Genomic DNA, 23,004 nt, shown 5'->3' on the forward strand with positions numbered 1-23,004 from the left:
TCTCTCAATTGTCAAAATGTCTTTGGCTTAAATAGACCATAACATAATCCTAGTAAATACCTAAGATCGGAATACTTTTGAGCGCTGATGCTACACCTGTATAAAATGTTGAAACAACATTTAGAAAACTAACTTTGTGAATAATAATTTCTAAACAAATCATAATGGGCCATAATGTACTGGCCTTAACTTAGTTTCAATGAAAATCTTAATTAAAATAAAAAAAAATGAACAAATAAACCAAAAAAATGCACGATGATGCATTTTCCCCAGTGTTGGTCCTGCCTAGAAAAGTAAAAAGTTATATGATATATTTGAAAAAACTAGTACTGAGTACTCAAAATAAAATTATAACAATCACTTAACAATCGACATATATATAAATGATACCTAATAGCAGAACTAGATCCATATAGAAGCAAGAAATCACTTTAACAGTCATGTGAATTGCTTTCTTGTAGACCAGTGGACACTTCAGACAGTCAGACAGCTACAACTGCAGTAAGAGCTCTTAAGAAAGGTGAATACACATTGATAAAGCTGTCCACAGGCAAGTGTGACCTAGTCCTTTTCACTCATGACTAACACAGCTGTACAGGTCTGCAGGCGGGAGCGGGACTAAACATTAGGGTTGTGGGCAGGAGTGGGGCAGCCAATAAGAACAGACCTTATTTATCTCACAACGGTCTTAAAGGCACAATAACAAAAACAGCCTGTTTAATTCTGAGGGATGAGAGAAGCTGAAAAATTGTCATGTAGAAATTAATTGTTGGTACATGAAGCCACACTACTGTTACAAGTGGACCTCAAGGGGAATAAATGCGAGAAAAAAGTAGGATCCAGCCTTTTTAACCCTAAACACTGGCAGCAATAAAATCACTACTTCTCATATCGATGATTGGATTTGTTATGATTAGTGTTGTATTGAGAAAATAAACACTTACTGCTAAATTAAATATCTTCCTTTAATTTTAATGTTTTCAGGTGCCTAAAACCTTTACACTGTGTGTTATATTGTGTCTGTCATCCTCTGGTCCTTCATCAACGGTCACAGGGCATTAGCTGGACATTTTTGGTTCTCAGTCCAGCATCGACACTGATTTTTTAAAAACTCCAGCAGCACTGCTGTCTGATCCACTCGTACCAGCACAACACACACTAACACACCACCATTAGTGTTACTGCAGTGCTGAGATTGATCCACCACCCAAATAGTACCTGCTCTGTGAGGGTCCATGGGGGTCCTGACCACTGAAGAACAGGGTAACAGGGTATCAGAGAAACAGATGGACTACAGTCTGTAACTGTAGAACTACACAGTGCTCCTATATGGTCAGTGGAGCTGATAATGGAGTGGTCAGCCAGTCTATGGAACGCCAGTGGTTTCACTGAACAGATGCCAGACTAAAATAAATACTGCATCGTAATAATTTCCTGATGTTTCATGATATAATATTTTTGCCATATTAGCAACACCTTGCATTTACATACTCATTTGTTTATGTGTAAGTACTCTGTAGTTAAAGCTGTGACTGTTTCTGCAAAAGAAACTAACAGTTAAATGTAAGGCCTTTTGGTTGCCTGAGTAAATCTTAAGGCAGCAACAGCCCTAAAGGATTCCAGGGCTATTTTTAGTCCAAACAGACTGTGTCATCATCAGTGTAGGAGACGAGCTAACACCCTTTAGTGAGGGACGGGGTGTTGAGGGAAACACCTATTTCCTCTCCCAGAAACTTGACTCAGTGCAAACAATCACTAAGCCTGCTTCAGTCATCTCAGTTAAAATGCTTTTAAATGAACCCGGCAGCAGATCCTAAAGGTCACATGTGGTACAGCAGGTATGAACTTGCATAAGAGCTGTTTGTTCAGATGTAAATAATGTTGGGCAAATGTTGCAAAGATCATTTCATGCAGTGGGTGTTTGGTTCTATCCATCACACATGCAGCACACAGTCAAACACCATGGAGAACAAGCCTTTTCTTCTATTACAAATGTGTTTTAAGTGTTCTGTTATCAGTACACCGTTAGAAATAAAGGTTCTGTGCAGGTACATTATTCATTCATGTTCCCTCAAAGGTACAACAGTGGTTTTAAGGTCTGATTGTGGACCTTAAATCAGTCTATCCAGGTGAAAAGTTCATATTTGTTCCTTTTCATAACCGAACGTTTTAAAACAGAACAGTAGAATAGAAGCCTGGAGGCGAGGCGAGGCAGGGTGTGTGGAGTCAGTACAGCTTAGAACAGATCATTTCAGTGGATTATGGTTCAGTTATGTTGACTGAGGTTCAGTTATACCTGACTGAAGGTACTGAGATGGAGCATTGAGGGTCCCACCCCAGTGACAAGAGGGGAACTGCTCCAGCGACAGAGTGTACTACATACCAGAACCTATGGTGAAATGACTGTCCAGGGTAGGTGACCATTTACCGCAGGTGTGCAGACACATCATTTTCACATAATTAAACGATTGAAACGTAAACAAGGTCATTCAGAGTGGTTTAGTGTGAAATGCTCTGTTCTAGAGAAAATTAGTGTCAGAACTGTTCACAGTGGTGGTGATAGGAACCAGACGTCCATCTCTAAAAGCTCCTTGGCAGAAAGTTATTACATGAAACAGGTACAAATATGCTGCCAGATGTCTGAGGCATTGTTGTATTTACTGTATTTATACAATATTTATGAACCAATACAATATTTCAATACAATATTTACACTGACTATTTTTACTGTATTTGTATATGTTGTATTTCCCTCGCTTGGGGGCAGTCGTGGGCTGGAGGTTAGGGAACTGGCCCTGTGACCGGAAGGTTGCCGGGTCGATCCCCAGTGCCAACAGTACATGTCTGAGGTGTCCTTGAGCAAGACGCCTAACCCCCAACTGCTCCCCAGGCCCTGTGGATAGGGCTGTCCACCACTCTGGGCAAGTGTGCTCACTGCCCCCTAGTGTGTGTGTGTGTGTGTGTGTGTGCGCCCCCTAGTGTGTGTGTATTCAGTAATGTGTATGTGGCGTTTCACTCCACAGATGGGTTAAATGTGGAGGTGGAATTTCCCCGTTATGTTTAGAGTTTGTCTTACAGTTATTTGAAGAACTGTTCATATATATATATATATATATATATATATATATATATATATATATATATATGTGTGTGTGTGTGTGTGTGTGTGTGTGTGTGTGTGTGTGTGTGTGTGTGTGTGTGTGTGTGTATAATTTGAGCAATGAACCATTACACATCAAAACACTCTGAATAAAAAATGTTTGCATCTCAACCACTGAATTTTGCAGAAATGATGAAAGATCAGTGAAATTCCCTTTTAACTGACCCATGCTTGAATCAGCATGCTGTATTGAGTCCTGCACTGTGGATCAGAACACATTAATATACATTATACATATTAATGTACCGTTGTTTATTGTTATTGTGAGTCTGGTCTTTGGAATAATGAGAACACAGAAGGCTGTTTTTCACAAATGAGCCATCTAACAAATCATTATGTGTGTTATTGAGAGCTGTGAGCATCCTGACCACTCACAGGCAATCTAGACGACTTCTGTGGGTGTTTTGATGATTGGAGGCTTTGAAATGGTCCAACAAAATGTAACTTTGATCAAAATAAATCAGACCAATTAAACCAAGCCACATCAAAGGTTCACCATGCATTTTAATACATTGCAAAGCATATTGCAATATGCAGCAATACAAGCCCAATAAGGTATTCTGTCCATGTTGTCCTGCCCTCTTTAGATCAGTGTGCTGTATTTAGATCTGTGTTGTTTTACAGCGTTATGTTAATTGCAGTGTTTAGAGCAGCACTGCGCCGATAAACTCACCAGGGTTGCAGTCTGTCAGCAGAGAGCAGATGGACAGGAGGACCTTGGAGATGGTGAGCGCTGGGCTCCAGTTGTCCTTCAAGATGTCCAGACAGATCACTCCCTGACTGTTAATGTTGCAGTGGTAGATCCGTGTGCGGAACGTGACCTGAGAGAGGACACGGAGGAACAAGTCAACAAGATCAGCAGGCCTGAAAACAGCTGCTACTGAGCTTAAAACGACTCAACTCCTCATTCACGTCATGGTTCAGCATCACACACCAGCACTCTCTATCAAACACCATCATTCTCCACCAGACAGCATCTCCAACAACCACTACCAATCTCCAATCTCCAACAACCACCACCATTTTCAGCTGAACACCATCAGTCTCAACCAAAAATCATCTTTTAACACCAAACACCAACATTACCCACCAAACACCATCTTTGAACACCAAACACTACCATTTTCAACTGAACACCATCAATCTCAACCAACCAATCAATCTTTCAAACACCATAATTCCCCATCAAACACCACCATTCTCCAACAAACACCACCATGCTCCACCAGACTGCATCATACTCCAAAAACCACCATTATTTTCAACTGAACACCATCAATCTCAACCGAATACATCTTTCAACACCAAACACCATCATTCCAAACAAAACACTATCATTTCCCCAACACTATCATTCTAAAGCAAACACAATCATTGTACTGAAAACACCAAAACTGTCTAGAACCATCATTCTGAAGCAAAGACCTTCATACATTTACATTTACAGCATTTAGCAGACGCTCTTATCCAGAGCGACTTACAAGAAAAGTAGTTCCTCTGAATCCCATTATTTCCAAACAATCTTCTTGCATTCTCCACCAAACACCATCATTCCACAGTAAACACCAAAACTGCCCAACCAGAACAATCACTCTAAAGCAAAGACCTTCATACCTCCTCCAAATATGTCCAACCAGTCTTACTCCATTCTCCACCTAATACCATCATTCCCCACCAAACACCTTCCATTATTCAACAAATATAATTCTCTAACAAACACCATCACTCTCCAACAAACTTGTGGAAGAACAACACTGTGGCAGAACTGAAGAGCTGATGATGCACTGAATCACTTCCTATAGAACAGGGATCAAACTAAAACGAGGGCAGATGTTCAGAACTAGTGGCTTCAGAAAAGAAGTAAAAGACTATATAGAGTATAAGTGAACAAAGCCAGCAGGGCTGAGTTTCACTACGGTCAAATTCAGAGAACAGGAACCTGAAACACCAATACAGGCAGCTGAAACACACACTTCCCATTGGCCTGCAGCGCTGGCCCTCATCACAGACAGGAGGCAGCCATGCTGCCAGCTCCATGCTAACAGGTCCATGCTAACTGCTACATGCTAAAGGCTTCACGCTAATTGTACGGCACTGTATTGTGTTAGTGCTGAAGTCTGCTGAATCAAGGTCAGAGAGGGTCAGAGACGGGTCACACACTGCTCTATTCTCACAGCTGATAAAGACACTGGGCTGTGTTTAACTACAGCGCGCACACACACACACACAGACACACACACACTGAGGTGGGAGTCACATGATGTGACCACAAAACAGCCCAAAATAACCACAGGCCAACTGAGGGCACAATACTACTACTGTGAGAGAGAGAGAGAGAGAGAGAGAGAGAGAGAGAGAAAGAGAAAGAGAGAGAGAGAGAGAGAGAGAGAGAGAGAGAGAGAGAGAGAGAGAATGAGAAACAGTTTAAGAGAACGAGATGAAGACAAAGACAGGAAAAGAGAGACATTCTCTTTCCACACTCCCCATTATCTCTCTCATTCTGTTCCTCTATCCTTTCTCTTTCTGTCTCCCACATTCTGCCTCCACTACACACACTATATTTCCAAAAGTATTCGCTCGTCTGGCTTCACACGCATATGAACTTGAGTGACATCCCATTCTTAATCCATAGGGTTTAATATGATGTCGACCCACCCTTTGCAGCTATAACAGCTTCAACTCTTCTGCGAAGGCTTTCCACAAGGGATAGGAGTGTTTATGGGAATTTTTGACCGTTCTTCCAGTTCTTCTTGTGAGGTCAGACACTGATGTTGGACGAGAAGGCCTGGCTCACAGTCTCCACTCTAATTCATCCCAAAGGGGTTCTATCAGGTTGAGGTCAGGACTCTGTGCAGGCCAGTCAAGTTCTCCCACACCAAACTGGCTCATCCACGTCTTTATGGACCTGCTTTGTGCACTGGTGTGCAGTCATGTTGGAACAGGAAGGGGCCGTCCCCAAACTGTTCCCACAAAGCGTGAAATTGTCCAAAATCTCTTGGTGCTGAAGCTTTAAGAGCTCCTGTCACTGGAACTAAGGGGCCGAGCCCAACTCCTGAAAAACAACCCCACACCATGATCCCCCCTCCACCAAACTTTACACTCGGCACAAGGCAGTCAGACAAGTACCGTCTCCTGGCAACCGCCAAACCCAGACTCGTCCATCAGATTGCCAGACGGAGAAGCGTGATTGGTCACTCCAGAGAACACGTCTCCACTGCTCTAGAGTCCAGTGGCGGCGCTTTACACCACTGCATTCCACACTTTGCATTACGCTTGGTGATGTAAGGCTTGGATGCAGCTGCTCGGCCATGGAAACCCATTCCATGAAGCTCTCTACACTGTTCTTGAGCTGATCTGAAGGCCACATGAAGTTTGGAGGTCTGTAGTGATTGACTCTGCAGAAAGTCGGTGACCTCTGCTCACTATGCCCCTCAGTATCCGCTGACCCCGCTCTGTCATTTTACGTGGCCGACCACTTCGTGGCTGAGTTGCTGTCGTTCCCAATCGCTTCCACTTTGTTATAATCCCACTGACAGTCGACTGTGGAATATTTAGTAGTGAGGAAATTTCACGACTGGACTTGCTGCACAGGTGGCGTCCGATCACGGTACCACGCTGGAATTCGCTGAGCTCCTGAGAGCGACCCATTCTTTCACTAATGTCTGTAGAAGCAGTCTGCAGGCCTAGGGGCTCGGCTTTATACACCTGTGGCCATGGAAGTGATTGGAACTGAATACTTTTGGAAATACAGTGTATCTCTATCTTTCCACTGGCTCAGTCCGTCTCTGTCTCTCTATCAACCATTATTCACTCTGTGTTTCATTGCTTTTCTCTCTCCCTTTTCCTCTCTTTCACTCATTCTCTGGCTTTCCATTATCCTTCAGTATCTCTCTCTGTTTCTCCCTCTCATTTCAGTTCCCTCTCTTTCACTCCCCACTATTTATCTCTCCTCTATCTCTCGCTCTCTCTGTTTTACCATCTCCTTCTCCTCTCTCTCAGTTTCTCTCTCTCATTTCTGTCACTCCCTCCTTCAGGTCTCTCTCTGTTTTCTTTCTCCTGCTGTTTCTGTCTCACTCGTAAAACGTACATAAACATACATGTCAACCATCTAACGATGTGTGTTGTGGTTTGGTTTTTCTCTCACTCTCTCTCTCTCTCTCTCTCTCTCTCTCTCTCAGCTGTGATCTGGCTCCCACACACTCGAATGTGGATTACCAAACCACAGTCCAGCCATCAGAAATCGACAGAAGAAACTCCGCAGAGCTCCACTCAGACTCAGATGCCTGCAGGCTTTACCGACCTGCTTTAAAGGGTCCTTATCCTACATTTTCCATTTTACTTTATTTTTTACCCTGAGGTCCATGTGGAAGATCTGTGTAGTGTTATGTACCCAATGCAGCCATAACCCACTTTTACATGACTATTTTACAGCCTCTCTTCATCCCTTTCACCCTTCACACATCAAGCATGATTTACTGATGCTTTTTTTTGGGACATCAATAAATGTATTCGACTTGCACCCTAAATGTCTTGGAGAGTGAAAATCTCTACCTAATGTCACCATCTGCTCGTGACATTTCGCACAAACAGCCCAAATTTGAGATCCCTGCAAGTGACAGAAGGCAGAGCGTATTTGGTTACTTGGATGGCGAGAAACAAAAAATACAACCAGCTTCTAAGACTGAACTTTGGAGGCATGTCTGCAGATCCTTTGAGGAGCTGAAAGTGAGCCTCCTGAAAAGAACGGAGGCTGGAATAAAGGGAAAGAGTGACTCACTGAACCCTGAAACACTTGATATTATATTTAGTTCTTGAGGCTTCTGCACAATTTCCTGGGAAACGTTTCCTGCTTTTATGTTTCTATATTTTATCGTGACAGAAAAATGAATAAGTGGTACTTAATGGCTGTTTTGACTGGATATGAAATAAAAGAAAGTGCACACTACTGTATTTTTAAAATATAAGAAGTATACAGTATGATAACTTTGCCACTACTGGTGGGCCCAATATCCTGAAGGGCTCACCTTGTCATAAAATGTAGGCCACATTTCGGGCATCCCTGCATTTTTAAACAAGCACATGCATGAAAACAGCCTAAACCAGGGGTCGCAAATGTTTAAGACCAACACTGACAATTTGGAGACAAACTGACTTGCTGTGTTTATAATCACTCCAGCTGGTTTCCTGATACATTTAACCTGCAACGAGAAACTGTTGCAACAAGGAGCTGAAGTCAGTTTCTCGTTTGACAGCTTCTTGTTCGAAATGTCCCGTTCCACCTTAAATGATGCAGCAGTTACATTTTGGTGCCTCAGGCGCCATTTAAGGTGGAACTGGACAATTAAAGCAAGCATCTGGCGAATGACAAGCGACTTCAGCCTCGGAAAAAGTCGAACACTGAGAGACATTTTCAAGAAAGTGTTCTACTTATGTACTTATCTACTTAGTTTCCTGCTGGAGATGCGAGAAAGGCAACTATGGCTGAGCTGAAGCTGAAAGTAGCGCAAAGAAAGTCCGTGTTTTTGTTTATATTATATTTTTTAGCCTAAACTAGTACGTCAGCATATATGGAGACATACTTACAGCCAAGACGGTGAAATGGACATTTAGGTTGCCGAGCCCTGACCTACACAAAGAATAAAGCTCCACTCCTCTTACCTTTGGTGGTTTAAAGGGGTAGTCCGAGGAGAAAGTGATGTCCAGGAAGAACACTCCTCCTTCGTAGACGGAGCCAGGAGGGCCCAGGATAGTGGATCTCCACTCGTAAATATTATCTCCTTTAGGTCCAGCACTGTGAAAACAAATACACAGAAACAAGAGTGAACCCTGGAGTCAGGCTGTATGCGCCAACTACAAGCACGAGCAACAATAGAGGTGGGCATGGTTAATGGAGTATATGAGCATTGGGGCTCGGCAATACATACAAATATCTTATTTTGATATATTTTTCCATATCATAACATAACATTTTACAGCCTCTCTCTTTATCCCTTCAGCGCTTCACATACGAGGTGTGATTTATTGGTGGTTATTTGGACGTCAATGAATTTATTCGATTCTGTTAACCAACATAATAGAAAATATCATTTAATGTTAATAAATTTCGATAAATAAACATGTTCCCCAGAGCTCAATACTATTCTGGTTTAAAAATATTAAAATACGCATTCTGTTATGATATAAAAAATATTATCAAGACAGAAAATAATTACAAACAAAACATTAAAAAAGCCACCTACTGCTATAATTGGGCAATAAAACAATTACAATAGTTATCAAAATCAGACAGTTTCACTATAAAAAAAGTATTAGGAGTAAAAGCCTAAACTTCGTATAGTTGCTTCTTTAGTACACAAGCTGACTGACTTGCACTTTTTACTTGCTAGACGAGGAGGTAGAATCATCACTGATTCAGGGTTTCCATGGAAGATGGTACGTGACACGCGATCAGAACAGAGCAAGAACCACATCAGGTTTTTATTAATGAGCTTATTTTTTAATTGATTTCAGATGAACATCATGTAGAAAGACCAGAGATCACAATCCTCTTTCAACACATACAGATACAAATGAATACACACAATCAATCAATCAATCAATCAATCCATCAATCCATCAATCCATCAATAACCAACCCACCCACCAAAATTTAAAAGCATACATATATCTACTGTTATACTAAAAGAGAAAGTCTACAGGGTGGGATATTAAGGGCTTTCACTTTAATAGTGTAAATTATTTTTAAAAGTCTGCATCATATTAAAATTAAGTGTTATACAGATCCAATAAAGTCTGAATGCAAAACTAAATGAATATAATAGAACAGCTTAAAAATCACCAATCGGAGCAATTTGAGAACCGTTTGTCCAGGCCTAATATCTTGATGAATGGCTGTGACCGACAGCCCTCGGTCCAACACTCTCAGCCTGCTACGTCACTGAAGCAGAACAAAATACAACAATAGCCACGTTTACATGCAGCCTGACAATCCGTTAATAATCCCACTCATAGTTCAATCGGAATTGAACATGTCAATATAAACACCTCCAACGGAAGAGACTAGTCCGATTGGGGCCATTCGGAATACAGCTTCTATCTGAGTGAACGCGGTGGGTAATTGGATATTTCTTCTTCAAACTTTTTAAGCTTTAAAATGAGCTGTTTTTAATTTAAGCCTTTCATTTAAGATTCTGATCAGCTTAAGTCACTTTATTAACCCCACAGAAAAAAAACTACACATCCAGCACTTCCTATTAACGTTATCCACATCAGTGCCATCTAGAATTTCCAGTTTTGTTTCATTAAATAATTGAGCATTTTGAAATTCTTGCTCCCTTCAAGTCATCACAAAAAACAAACTGGCATTTTAGCCTCATCGCCCAGCACGTATGATACTATTGAGGTTTTTTTTTTTTTTGCAGCTAAAATACAACATTTTTTTTAGATGACTTTAAACTACATGGTCTTAATAACATTAGTCAACGTCTGGTCATGGTCTGGTAACTGGGAAGGCTTCAGATATTCAGGCCAGAGGACAGCAGGGAGGAAAATGACCTTTGAGTTCAATTAGAGCACTACTGCTTCCCACACGGCCTTCCTCTGCCTGGTTTGATTACACATACACAGTGTCTGCTCGGGCGGTGGGCTCAGCAGATCCCTCCTTTAGCGATTTATGGAGGTGACTGTACGAACAAGAGACAACAAGAAAGAATGAAATGAAAAGAGGGAGGCAAGTAGTGTGAAAAAAAAAACAACAGCGTGACTGTACAATGATTCTGCGACAAATTTTTTCCACTGATTTATTGAAAAATGTCACAAATATCAAATGTTTCTCACGACAAATGGATACTAGAGACTACATTGTATAGAATGTGTCATAAAAAGATGAAATTAAAATCTACTTTGCATGGTTTTCTAGGTTAGGTGAAGATTCAGGTTTTCAGAACTGCTACAATTCATCAACATTAACACCCTGATCTGCTTATTCAGGGTTGATTTCGATTTATTACTCATATTACCATCTGCATTTCCACTGTGCAAAGAAACACACACACACACACACACACACACACACACACACACACACACACACACACACACACACCACCTAAGCCACTTGTCCTCCTTGGTGGCTGGGGGGCTAGAGCCTATCCCAGCACTCATTGGGCGGAAGGCAGCAAACACTGTGGACACATACATTTACATATGCATTCATACCTAGAGGCAATTTAGCATCTCCAATTCAACCTGACTGCACGTCTTTGGACTGTGGAAGGAAACCCAAGCAGACAAAACATCCAAACTCCAACCAGAAAGAACCCTGGTCGCCTGGCCAGGGAATCGAACCCAGAGCCTTCTTGTTGAGAGGCATCGACCAGAAACAAGGGGACTGATTTCTGCCTCTATGTTAATATTCACCACACTTTTCTCTCATAACCTGTTTCAGTACAGCAGGTAAAGCTGTAATAACACAGAGAAGCAGCTTAAACCAAAAACATGCCTGTATTCTGGGTAGAAAAGTGCAATCCAACTCAGCTACTGTCCCTTTTCAAACTGCCCAATAAACCACCTTCTGTTTTAATTCCTTGTCCATTAATCTGGTCAAATCAGTGGTTTGAAAGTATGTCCTTGGGCTGATCACGTGATGTGATGCTCCCGTTTTGGCTGTTTCATGAAACTTGTTTCATCAAGTTGAGAAACACTGAGTTTCATCTACGTTTCAAGCAACTGAAATTGCATGAAAGTTTCACTATGTTAAGCTCCTCTTACCCTTAGAACTGCAGCTAAACTCTTAATTGGGAAAACGACACACTTTGAATTGTTCTACAGATTTCCATCCATCCATCCATTTTCTAAGCCGCTTCTCCCTCAGGGGGGTGGTGGAGCCTATCCCAGTGGTCATCGGGCGGAAGGCATGATACACCCTGGACAGGTCGCCAGTCCATCGCAGGGCAGACAGACAGTCACTCACACCCAGGGGCAATTCAGCACGTCCAATTGGCCTGACTGCATGTCGATTTGATCCTGGTACTCAAGATGCATGAAGTGACCAGGTGTGAACGGGATCAGAGAGATGAAGGAAAAGGTGGACTAGGAGGACCAGGCTGGGAAACACTGATCTACAGATACACGAATCACTAAACGATCATTAACTGCAGCCGTACTAGCCCAACTCGCTCTAACAAGCCAGCCATCTAAACACAAACAACCTGACAGCAGACAGCACTGAGAAAGAACAGTGCAGGAGCAAACAGTCTCAGGATAATTCCTCATTTTCCTGAAAAAACCCATCCAGACTCGACAATAACCATAAAACCATAGTCCACAACAGACACTTTACAGAAACACCACCACAAACTTCAACACCATTCAACATCAAACTGTAAATACACTTTGGAAACTCATCTAAACCACAGCCGCAATCAAATAAAACACAGAAGAAAACGCAGACAATGTACAGACTCGGCGAGCACAGACTGACCACTGAAACCGATCATTTACAGACAGACTGGGCTGCTGTGACTGTAACCTGTGGAAGAGGCTGAACCTTCCAAACCAGAACCTACTAGACAACACAGCTCGATTTCGTTTATACAGAGTTTCTAAAGTGCACAAAAAATAAAATGATAAAGGGACAAATTCTCACAATTTTTAGGGATTTAAAAAAAAATCAATTAGGAAATTATTCAAAATTTAAATTTGCGGGCTTTACCCAGAGTTTATGTCCACCATATCAGTTAAAAAAAAAATTATCATTTTTAATTAAAAAGGTAATACAGAAAAAAAAAACACGTCATGACTGATAAAGTTTTAGTCCTTTCATAGAACTGAGGTAATCAAAACAGTTAACAGTTAACAAACCTTTATAAAATTGCTACAGCAGGTACAATGTGTGTCTATGAAACCCAATGTCCCCAACAACAGAACACATTCGTTCATTCTAGGCAGAGAATTTAATCATTTTTAGTTATACTCTCAAAAACTAAGGCTACAAATTGCGTGAAACCTCACCCTAACAGCAAGCGACGTTAGCGAGGGACAAACAAAAAGGAAACGATTGAGAGAGGAGTGCTGGAAGTCGGATACGGGGGAGGGGGGGGTAATCCAGGTCCAGAAAGAAAAACCCTCCCCAGGATTTTGTTACAACTGCCAGAACACATTTGCTGCTGGTTTGAGCAAATTAGAGAAGTCAAGCAGTTGGAACAAAATCCTGGGGAGGGTTTTTACTTCTTGGAATACCCTCCTGTAGTCGGATATAAGGAGTGCTGGAAGTGGGATATAAATTAATACTGTTTGTTTTGAGTCACTCATTATTAAGGGTATTTACCTGTTTAGCTAAGCAGACCTAGCAGAGATAAGTTAGGAGATACAACCGAACTGCCCGGCACAGCAGCACAGCAAGGACACTCGCCCATTTCGCCTGACGTGTCGAGATACTGGCTGACAGGTCTGTTTGTTTATGTTTTGACTCGATGTGCAAACTTGGTGTTTCCACTGTAGACATCCGGAAGGCTCGCTAGACTTCTCTCTGCCTCTGCTGCTGCATATCGAGCAGGATGTCATGTGTTCAGGGAGACCTGTAGTTGAGAAGTTCTTGGCAGTGTATCTGCTCATGATACTCAACATGAACAGAGATTATAAATCTCTTGTCTAATGTTCCTTTAAGCAACACAAGGCCAGCGTTTTCACTGCTGATCTGCCGCTCAGAAACCTTGTTTGCACTGACCAACACAGGACAGCCAAGAAAAATAGAAAAAAGCATTTCATGAAGAAAATGCTGTGTGATTGTTGAGCAACTCCCAGATGGTTGCTAGGGTGCTGCCTAACTCATACTATTATTTTAAGTGGTTGCTATGGTATCCCATGGTGTGCTAGATTGTTACTGTGTGGTTGCTAGGCAGTTGCTATGGTATCCAGATGGCTGTAAAGGTGTTAAGTGGTTGCTATAATATCCCAGGTGGTTGTAAAACGTGTCGCCAGGTAGTTGCTCTGGTATCCCAGGAGGTTGTAACAGTGTCGCTAAGTGGTTCATGTTGTACCCAAGGTGGTTGCTAGTGTGCTGCAAGGTGGTTGCTATGGTATCCCAGGTGGGTGCTAGGGTGTTGCTAGGTGGTTGCTATGGTATCCCAGGTGGTTGTAAAGGTGTTGCTAAGTGATTGCGATGGTATTCCAGGTTTTTGCTAGGGTGTTGCTAGGTGGTTGCTGTAGTATCCAATGTGATTGTAAAAGTTGTTGCTATATGGTTTCCATGGTATCCCAGGAGGCTGCTAGTGTGTTGCTAGGTGGTCTCCAAGGTGGTTGTCAGGGTGTTGGTAATGGACTTATATCAACATGACATGAAACTGAGTGCACAACCTTTTGCACCCCATTCACTCCTATGAAGAAGAATACTGCAGGATAACAATAGCGTTTATCACTAATAAAACAGCATTTTACTAATAGTTTCTAATGTCCATCACTATTAAAATAATCTGTAAAGTCTTCATTTTAATACTCAGTTGTAGGTTTCGGTCAAAAACTGAAAGTGACATCTTTAAGCATTTTTATTGTATCCCTAAACACAATTTACAAGGAACTACAAAAAAGCCCAGCCACCTGATTGTGGGTGTGTCCACAGAATAAACCCCACCCACTCAGTGCCCACTTCACTCTGATCAAATACACCCAGATCACACTTATAGTATTTCCGATGAAAGGCAGTAAACAAGAGACAGAAGAAAGCGAATGGCATACCGGCGATACAGTTTACTGATATTTTTAATATTTTATCAAAATCGTTGCTGCCTTACAAGTTCGGTTTCCTAGAGTTTTCAGCTGCTCATGATCCAAAACAAACCACTTCATCTGCAAAACAGGCATGTTCTGTCTGAAGAGTGGAGCTGAAAGCTGCACAAGACGGTACAATGAGTAATAAAAACATTAACAGTCCTGCAGCCAATATTAAAAATGATAGCAAATGTAATGTTAAACCACACTTCAGCACAGGAGACAAAGGAAGGGAAGAAACAGAAAAATAAACAGTAGCATGAAAGTAATAAGCTTGGACAGCGTGAGGAGAAAAGCACCAATTGATTAAAACGATGTAGCCCTTCATCATATTTAATCCTCTGATCCAGAGAAATGATCTGCAGGCTTTTTAGCTGGCGGTCTCTCCGAGCAGCGCACAGAAACGTCTCTGAATGAGGAGTGTAACTGGAAATGATAGCAGGAAGCAGAACAGAACAGCCTGCAGCAGAAAAACGAGGCACGACAATAACAAATGCTCGGTTACCCAACCAAGATGAGAGTAATCAAATACTGAGATCACTATTCAGGTATTGTTTACGTTTCATTATGAGAAAACATACCGACTGACAATTCAACAAAACAACGATTTCATGCTTTAACAAAACGGCTAAACTTTTAATTCCACCATTTCTCTGTAATTCAATCGTTGAGTGTGTTTACATGCACTTAATAATCCAATAACAGAAAATCAGATTGTGTCAGTAATCTGATCAACGCATTTACAGGCACCTCAGTAATTAGATAAATGGAGAAACTCCAGGTCCACGAGTCAGACAGTAATCAGATTTCTCCTTTGCAACCAGCCAAAACATTTCAAACCATCCACCCACTTTACCTGAAAATATGAACATGCATCACCTAGAAGATGTAGAATATTTAAATCCTTCATTTCCCCAAGCATGTATTGGCCTGCTCGCTTATTTCTGGTACAGCAGTCCGTTTTCACTCATACGCAGACTGAGAATCCGAAAGAAATCAGAGTAAGAGTTCACTGAGAAACCTAATCTCTCAGCTAATATCCAGCCTCTGTATCAGATTTCATAATCAGATATCTAGACCTTACTCCGATCTAAGAAATCAGAGAATGCTGTTTACATGAACACCTGAATAATCAAATAACTGCAGAAATCTGATTATGAGCGGATTATTGAGTGCATGTAAACACACTCACTGAGATGTAAACAGAGAGATTCAGAGCGGTTCGGTGTGAAATGGTTCAGATGTCTTTACAGTGGTGGTGATGGGAACCAGGGGTCGCCATGACTACAACACTGATATAGACATTTTATTTACTATCCAGAACCACCAGAGAACCTACAGGGGTCTTCTGAGCTTTATATGGAATGATGTAATTACATTTGTTAATAAAATTGGAGCTTACAGTTTTATCTTAATATTTAATGAAATAAAAGGTGAAGATAATATGATAAAGCAGCACTGCCAGCTGCATCTCCAGAATTAGGATTGCTGCAGAGTTGCTAACGTTACAGTGATGGGTGTTAACAACATACCTGATATTGTACATGCTGGAAAGTGCAGCGGACAGTTTTATTATGGGGAATAAAACGCTGATTATCATGTACAGAGCAGGTCAAGAGACACTAATAAATGATCTAGACCTGCATGTATAGTGAGCCGTACTGAACAGATCATGTATTACAGTTTTCTCAAGGATGGAACATGTTAGCAGAACAGCGTTGCCTGGGGCAGCAGGGGGTTAAGTGTCTTGTCCAAGGACACAAGCAGGTGTACAACTGTTATTCCTCTATAACATTTATACACTGACCAGTCACTTCATCAAGTCCGCCTGCTTGTTTCTCCGCTCTCTGTCCATCTTATCAGCTCCACTTACTGTATAGCTGCACTCTGTAGCTCTACAGTTACAGACTGTAGTCCATCTGTTTCTCTGATACTCTGTTACCCTGTTCTTCAGTGGTCAGGACCCCCATGGACCCTCACAGAGCAGGTACTGTTTGGGTGGTGGATCATTCTCAGCACTGCAGTAACACTGACGTGGTGGTGGTGTGTTAGTGTGTGTTGTGCTGGTCTGAGTGGATCAGACACAGCAGAGCTGCTGGAGTTTTTAAACACTGTGTCCACTCACTGTCCACTCTATTAGACACTCCTACCTCATCGGTCCACCTTGTAGGTGTAAAGTCAGAGATGACAGCTCATCTGCTGCTGCACAGTTTGTGTTGGTCATCCTCTAGTCCTTCATCAGTGGTCACAGGACGCTGCTGGCTGGATATTTTGGTTCTCAGTCCAGCAGCGACACTGAGGTGTTTAAATACTCCAGCAGCGCTGCTGTGTCTGATCCAATTATCTGCGACGCTCTTTGTGTTGTTCTCTAAAAGTGATGTTTCCAGAGCAGATCACTGAAGAGACGCCGTCTGTTTATAGTTTAGAGCCCAGATTTGGGGAAAAAACGGGTCGACTTTCAGTAGAAAAACAAACTGAGTTCAGCTTCTTTTATTATAAGGGTTTAAAATGACATCACCGTCTATCAGACTGGAGAGAAGAGCTACAGCGTCATACGACACCCAGCTTCTGAATGGAGCTTATGAAATATGAATGCTATGAAGAACATGACCGAGTGCGTTTTGAAAGCAGAGTTGAAGAGGTGAAGTGAGTGTATAGAAGTGTATGTGAGTGTATGAGCTAAAAGAAATGCCAATTCATAAAGATTAAAAACAGCTGCTTTAGATGTCTGAACAACTCTTTGACGACATGATACTTGGCCGAGGCTGTAGAACTGGCAGTGTCAGATTGAATCATGCTGCCATAACTGAACTATAGATGTCCTTCAGCGAGTGAAAACAGAGAGCAAAGCGAAGAAATCCTTTCAGCAGCCTTTAGCACATCAATCCACTGAGCTGACAGGACTTCAATAGAGCGTCGTGAGGCTTCCAGAAAAGTGCGATACCTGGAGCCTCTGACCCAGCCCTGTCACATACACTCAGCTTTAAACTGCAACTCCAACGTCCACAATGATAAAGGGCTACAACCCTGCAAGTCCTAAGAACCACAAGCGTGATCATCCTTTTCTACTGTTTTACCAAAAATCTTTACCTGCCACCTGCTAGAAAAAACCCACCACTCGGACAACCTTCTATGATGGTTACAGCGATGGTTCAGCCAAACATTTCGTTCTTACTTTGCTCCAAACAGAGTCAAACTGACCGGAGAGTAACCTGATAACAATGGTTCCTCAAAGGAGATTTGCTGTGTTGAAAAAGGCGAAAGGACAGAAAACTAAAAAGGATAAATATGCAGACTAAAGAGCTCCATCACAAACGTATAGGGGCAGGTGATATGGTCAAAATATATGACCACAACACCTGAAAACATTTTCAGGATAAAACAATAGGCCTGTGCTGGTAATAGAGTCCTCCTATTCATTTACATTTACGGCATTTAGCTGGCGCTCTTATCCAGAGCGACTTACAATTTGATCAGTTTATACAAGTAGGCGTAGGTGGTGTTAGGAGTCTTGCCCAAGGACTCTTATTGGTATAGTGTAGGGTGCTGACCCAGGTGGGGATTGAACCCCAGTCTACAGCGTAGAAGGCAGAGGTGTTACCCACTACGCTGATGTTCTCATAGACTCCTAGTTATTCCTAATACCAATATTACTGCTGTTAATATTAGTAGTATAATCACTTGTAGGTAGTTTGACCAGAGGAGGATGGGTCCCCCCTGGTGAGCCTGGTTCCTCCCAAGGTTTCTTCCTCAGTTCTGAGGGAGTTTTTCCTTGCCACTGTTGCCCCTGGCTTGCCCACTGGGGGGTTTCTGTACATTCTTACAGTTCTCTTGAAACTTTTTCTTTTCTGAAATTCTGTAAAGCTGCTTTGTGACAACATCTGTTGTAAAAAGCGCTACAAATAAATTTGATTTGATACACTAACCAACCACCGGGTAATATTGTAGAAAACAAGTGCAGTAAATGTTTCTACCAGATTTGGAGGTGTATTTTTCCTTTTGCTTTGCCGTTCTGTGGTGTAATATCCCAGCATTCCAAGGCCCAATCCCATTTCACCCCTTGCCCCTACCACTTGGCCCTCTGTTTTGCGCATTCACGTCTAGGGAAAGGGTGTCCCAGTTTTTGTTGAGAAAGAGGGTGGGGTGAAGTGTTAGACCTACACGGCCCTCCAAACAGAGTTTTTTCAGAGACTCCAAACAGAGGAAAAAAAGAAAAAACAGCAAGACCAAGAAAGAAAAAAGAGCAAGAGACCAAAGAAACCCACAAACGTAAGTATTTTCTCCGTTAAAAAATTAGCATAACCACTGTATTATCTTAGTTTAAAGCCATTTCACTGTCAATGTCACTGCTGCTCTATAAGGTGGAACGGGAAAATTCAAACAAGAAGCTGCTGAATATCTGACTTCAGCTTCATATCACCAAATAATTAGGGGTGGGCGATAATAAATAACTGCCTGCCTCTCTGAAAGTACATGATTCCCTAAATGTAACTAATGCCCAAAAGCGATGTTACTGAGCTTCTCCACCATCGCTGAAGATGAGCCAGGTCACCTATAGAGCAGCGCTAGTAGCCTGTTGATGAAGTAATTTCGTAGGGCAAGATTTCAACCACTACCCCTTGTAACTCACTTCCAAGGCGTTATGGTGACACTTGAGGGGGTAAAAAAAAGAAATGGGATTGGGCCAAAACTGTGACTGAGCGAGAAAACACAGTGACAGTGACGAGTTGAGTCTTAATCTTTGTCAAATAAAAGAATATAGTAAGGCGCAGTTCAGTAAATGCTTTATTTGCAGTACACTATTACCTTGAATTAGGCCATAAAACTGTAGTTAATCTAGTAAGAAATGTAGAAAATTGAGAAACGTTATGTACACTTTACCATCTCAGTGTTTGTGGCCACTTAGCTTAGCCTGCTTTCTTCTCTGAAGCCATTTCACATGAGGCCTCTTGATATAACAGATCTGGCCTGATAATCATACAAAATACTGAAAATATTGTCATGTGGCCCACCTTCACATGTACATGTTATGTTTTATTCCCTTTTACAGGGCACTACTAATACACTTGACTAAATGTTCATCTTCTGGGGGTTTTCCAGAGCAAGACACACCAATTTTTACAGCATTTTCTATAAAGATTAAGAGTCGGAAAGTTGTACAATTACTAAAATATATACTTCTATTTTATACACAACACCAATTTTTATATATAATAAACAACAGCTTTTTTTTAATCAACCAAGTCATTTTTCTATGCATTATTTAAAGAAAATAAACATGAACCCACACCAGAAGGAGCTCATGATTACCTGCGTTGCCAGTCATAACTTTCATAATAAGAGGTAAAGCGGGTTTTAGAATGTGTTACTATTTTTTCATTAATGTGATTTTTGTTAAATCAGTTGTACTCAATCTGTACAGTGGTTTACATGTATTTACAGCAAAAATCTGTAGCAATCTTTATGATTTACACCATTTTGTACAGTTGTTTACAGTTTAATTATATATTTTTCTATATTCTATTTTTTTCTTGCACCTGTGACAAAATTTGAGTGGCTGCCCAGATGAATTTACTGTAAGTGTAAGTATCTTCCTTGGTCAATTAAAAAAAAAAAAAAAAACCTGACTTTTGGTGACATCATTAACCAGACAGCCTAGATAGATAAATGGATGGATGGCTGGACGGACAGACAGACAGACAGATAGTTAGAATTTTACTGCTCCCCAAGGAAAATTGCAATTACAGTAGCAAGACATATAATTGCACATAAACCTACATTATTACGCAGAAATAAAAATAGGAATAAAACAGACATAAATTAGGCAGAAACAGAAAAATAAGACAGAGTTAAGTATAGGTGAGCAGGAGTAAAAGTATATCTATTTGCATATTTATATTTTCATATAAGACAAATTTGTTGCACTTACATGAGAGCAGGTTTTGCACTAAGTGGTATGAGATAGTTTAAAACACAATGAGTATAAACATAAGTAGGAGTAGCAGTAGTATTTACAGTCTAATAGCAGCAGTATTTTCAATCTAGTAGCAGGTTATGATGCATCACACTGTATATATATATATATATATATATATATACACAGAGCCATGACTTAGGCTTTATGACATATAGCCTAAGAAATCCCTGTGGAACCAGCCTTTGGCAAAATCTTTCAAATAAAGCCAGTTGTTTTCTTCTAAGGACTCAAGCAACCACAGAATCACAATGATACGGATTTACTGCTTTTCTCCTCTGAACATTCTGCTTGGAGCAAGAAACCAAGCAGCACTGATGAAACCGTATTAAATCCAGACTATGGTGCATAAACTCATGACGGCAAGGGCTTGTTGAGACAATTTCACCCTGAGGACGGTGCATAACTGCAGGAGAGGTGTGGCGCAGTGCTTTAGGAAAGGTTGGCAGGGACGAGTGGGTCATTATCTTAATGACTGACACCTGTTCCCCATTTAGCCTGAACCTTTATACTCTCAGACTCTCCCGCAGAAGCTGCTCGAGGCTTTGAGTCCAGAATCACACAGGCACCAGAGAATTCCTCAACGGAAAGAGGATAACAACTATTCAATTATTTATCCATTTGCTTCCTGGCAGCAGCATTCAAAATACACAATTCTGAGTCAGGCAGCTCCATTTAAATATGCACCACTGGCTGTGTTTACATGCAAAGATGTTTGCCAATCCGATTGAATACATTCCGATTACAGATTAAGACTGAGGTGTTAATTCACACTCTACTCAACGATCTGATAGAAATCTCTGTTTTCATGCTCAATCATCAGATACATTACATGCACACACAGAGAACCACTTAGTGTAGACGTTACCATGACAACGAACATCACGCGAGTCCAGTCAGCGTGAGATGAGCAGCAGTGAGCAGTGCTTGTGTTTTTAATGGCTTTAAAATGACGTCAGACTCAGGAAAACGTCCTTCACATGTCCTTATTAAAGAAGGCCGAGAGGAAGACGTCGTGCTCTGAGACACATAAGATGGACGTTCGTCCCACCGCCGTCTTTAAAAGATCAGAGCATGAACTTCGTCTCCTCTGCAGACCAGTTTCTGCTCCGCCGTGTTGAGCGGTTTAAACTCTCACTGTGACGCGACGCACATGCAGAACGGACTTAAACTTTCTGATAGGGAATGTAATCGGATTCAGGCGTTTACGTAGATATTATGCTTCTATTTAACAGATTATTTAAATACTTATTTAATTATTACTCACTCAATTGGACTAGAATATTCCGACTGAGGTGTTTTCATGGACGCATTCTATGCTGATTAAGCTAGTACTCGGATGATTAGGCTGCATGTAAACGTGGCTACTGTCCAATAGTAGAACAGTTAACAAACATTTCCACTGAAACAAAACATACTTTCAGGTCCAAGTCCAATTTTCGATAGGAATGTACCAAAACATCACTCACTGAACTCAATTTTGTTTCTTTGACCAGAAAATAAAAAGGCTGAAAATTGGCCGGAAAATGCAAAAGATTAAGTAGGATAAATGAAGTGTCAAAAGTGTCTAATACTTACATAATTTGAATGCTAATAAAAATATGAAATAGTGATTAAAAACATTGTTTTTCTTTGCGCTCTTGCACTGGTCAACACAGTCCGAGCAGCAAATCAAGCGTAAAACACTTGAGCAAGTCCTCTGCAGCTGTGCTGTCTATGGTCTTTAACACGGATGTTTTCTTAGCATTAAATGATTTCATAAAGTGATTTAATGCAAATCAATACAGTAAGTAATAGTAATAATAAGTAATTCAATATCTATTGATTACGTCTGATTTAGTGGTTTTAAACACTGTCACTGCAAAAAGAGGCATTTGTTAGATCCCGCTGGTGTGAGTTCATGGCTGTTTTCTCTAGATGACAAATACTAAAGCAATAGCGCCCCCTGCTGGAGAAACTTTATCCTGCTAGGTGGGAGTTCCACATCCACAAGCTTTGCATTTGAACAAACAAGGTATTTTCCATCGTTATAAAGGAGGCGCTCTGGAATTCAGTGTTAGATGCCTTCAGGAAACCTCGTATTACACTTTCAGAATTTTGCAAC

General features: G+C 41.2%; 1 protein-coding gene across 1 annotated transcript in view; it reads right to left on the minus strand.

Moving 5' to 3' along the window:
- ube2e3 (ubiquitin-conjugating enzyme E2E 3 (UBC4/5 homolog, yeast)) overlaps positions 1 to 23,004 on the minus strand; it is a 65,016-nt gene that overhangs the window by 3,802 nt on the left and 38,210 nt on the right. Inside the window, exons 4-5 of the mRNA XM_017710598.2 lie at positions 8,819 to 8,951; positions 3,834 to 3,981 (exon numbers count right to left, since the gene is read on the minus strand). Of these exons, the coding sequence (XP_017566087.1) occupies positions 3,834 to 3,981; positions 8,819 to 8,951 (281 nt within the window). The remainder of the gene's footprint in view (positions 1 to 3,833; positions 3,982 to 8,818; positions 8,952 to 23,004) is intronic.

The sequence above is a fragment of the Pygocentrus nattereri genome, chromosome 6 (genome assembly GCF_015220715.1).
Source record: "Pygocentrus nattereri isolate fPygNat1 chromosome 6, fPygNat1.pri, whole genome shotgun sequence".
Classification (NCBI taxonomy): Eukaryota; Metazoa; Chordata; class Actinopteri; order Characiformes; family Serrasalmidae; genus Pygocentrus; species Pygocentrus nattereri.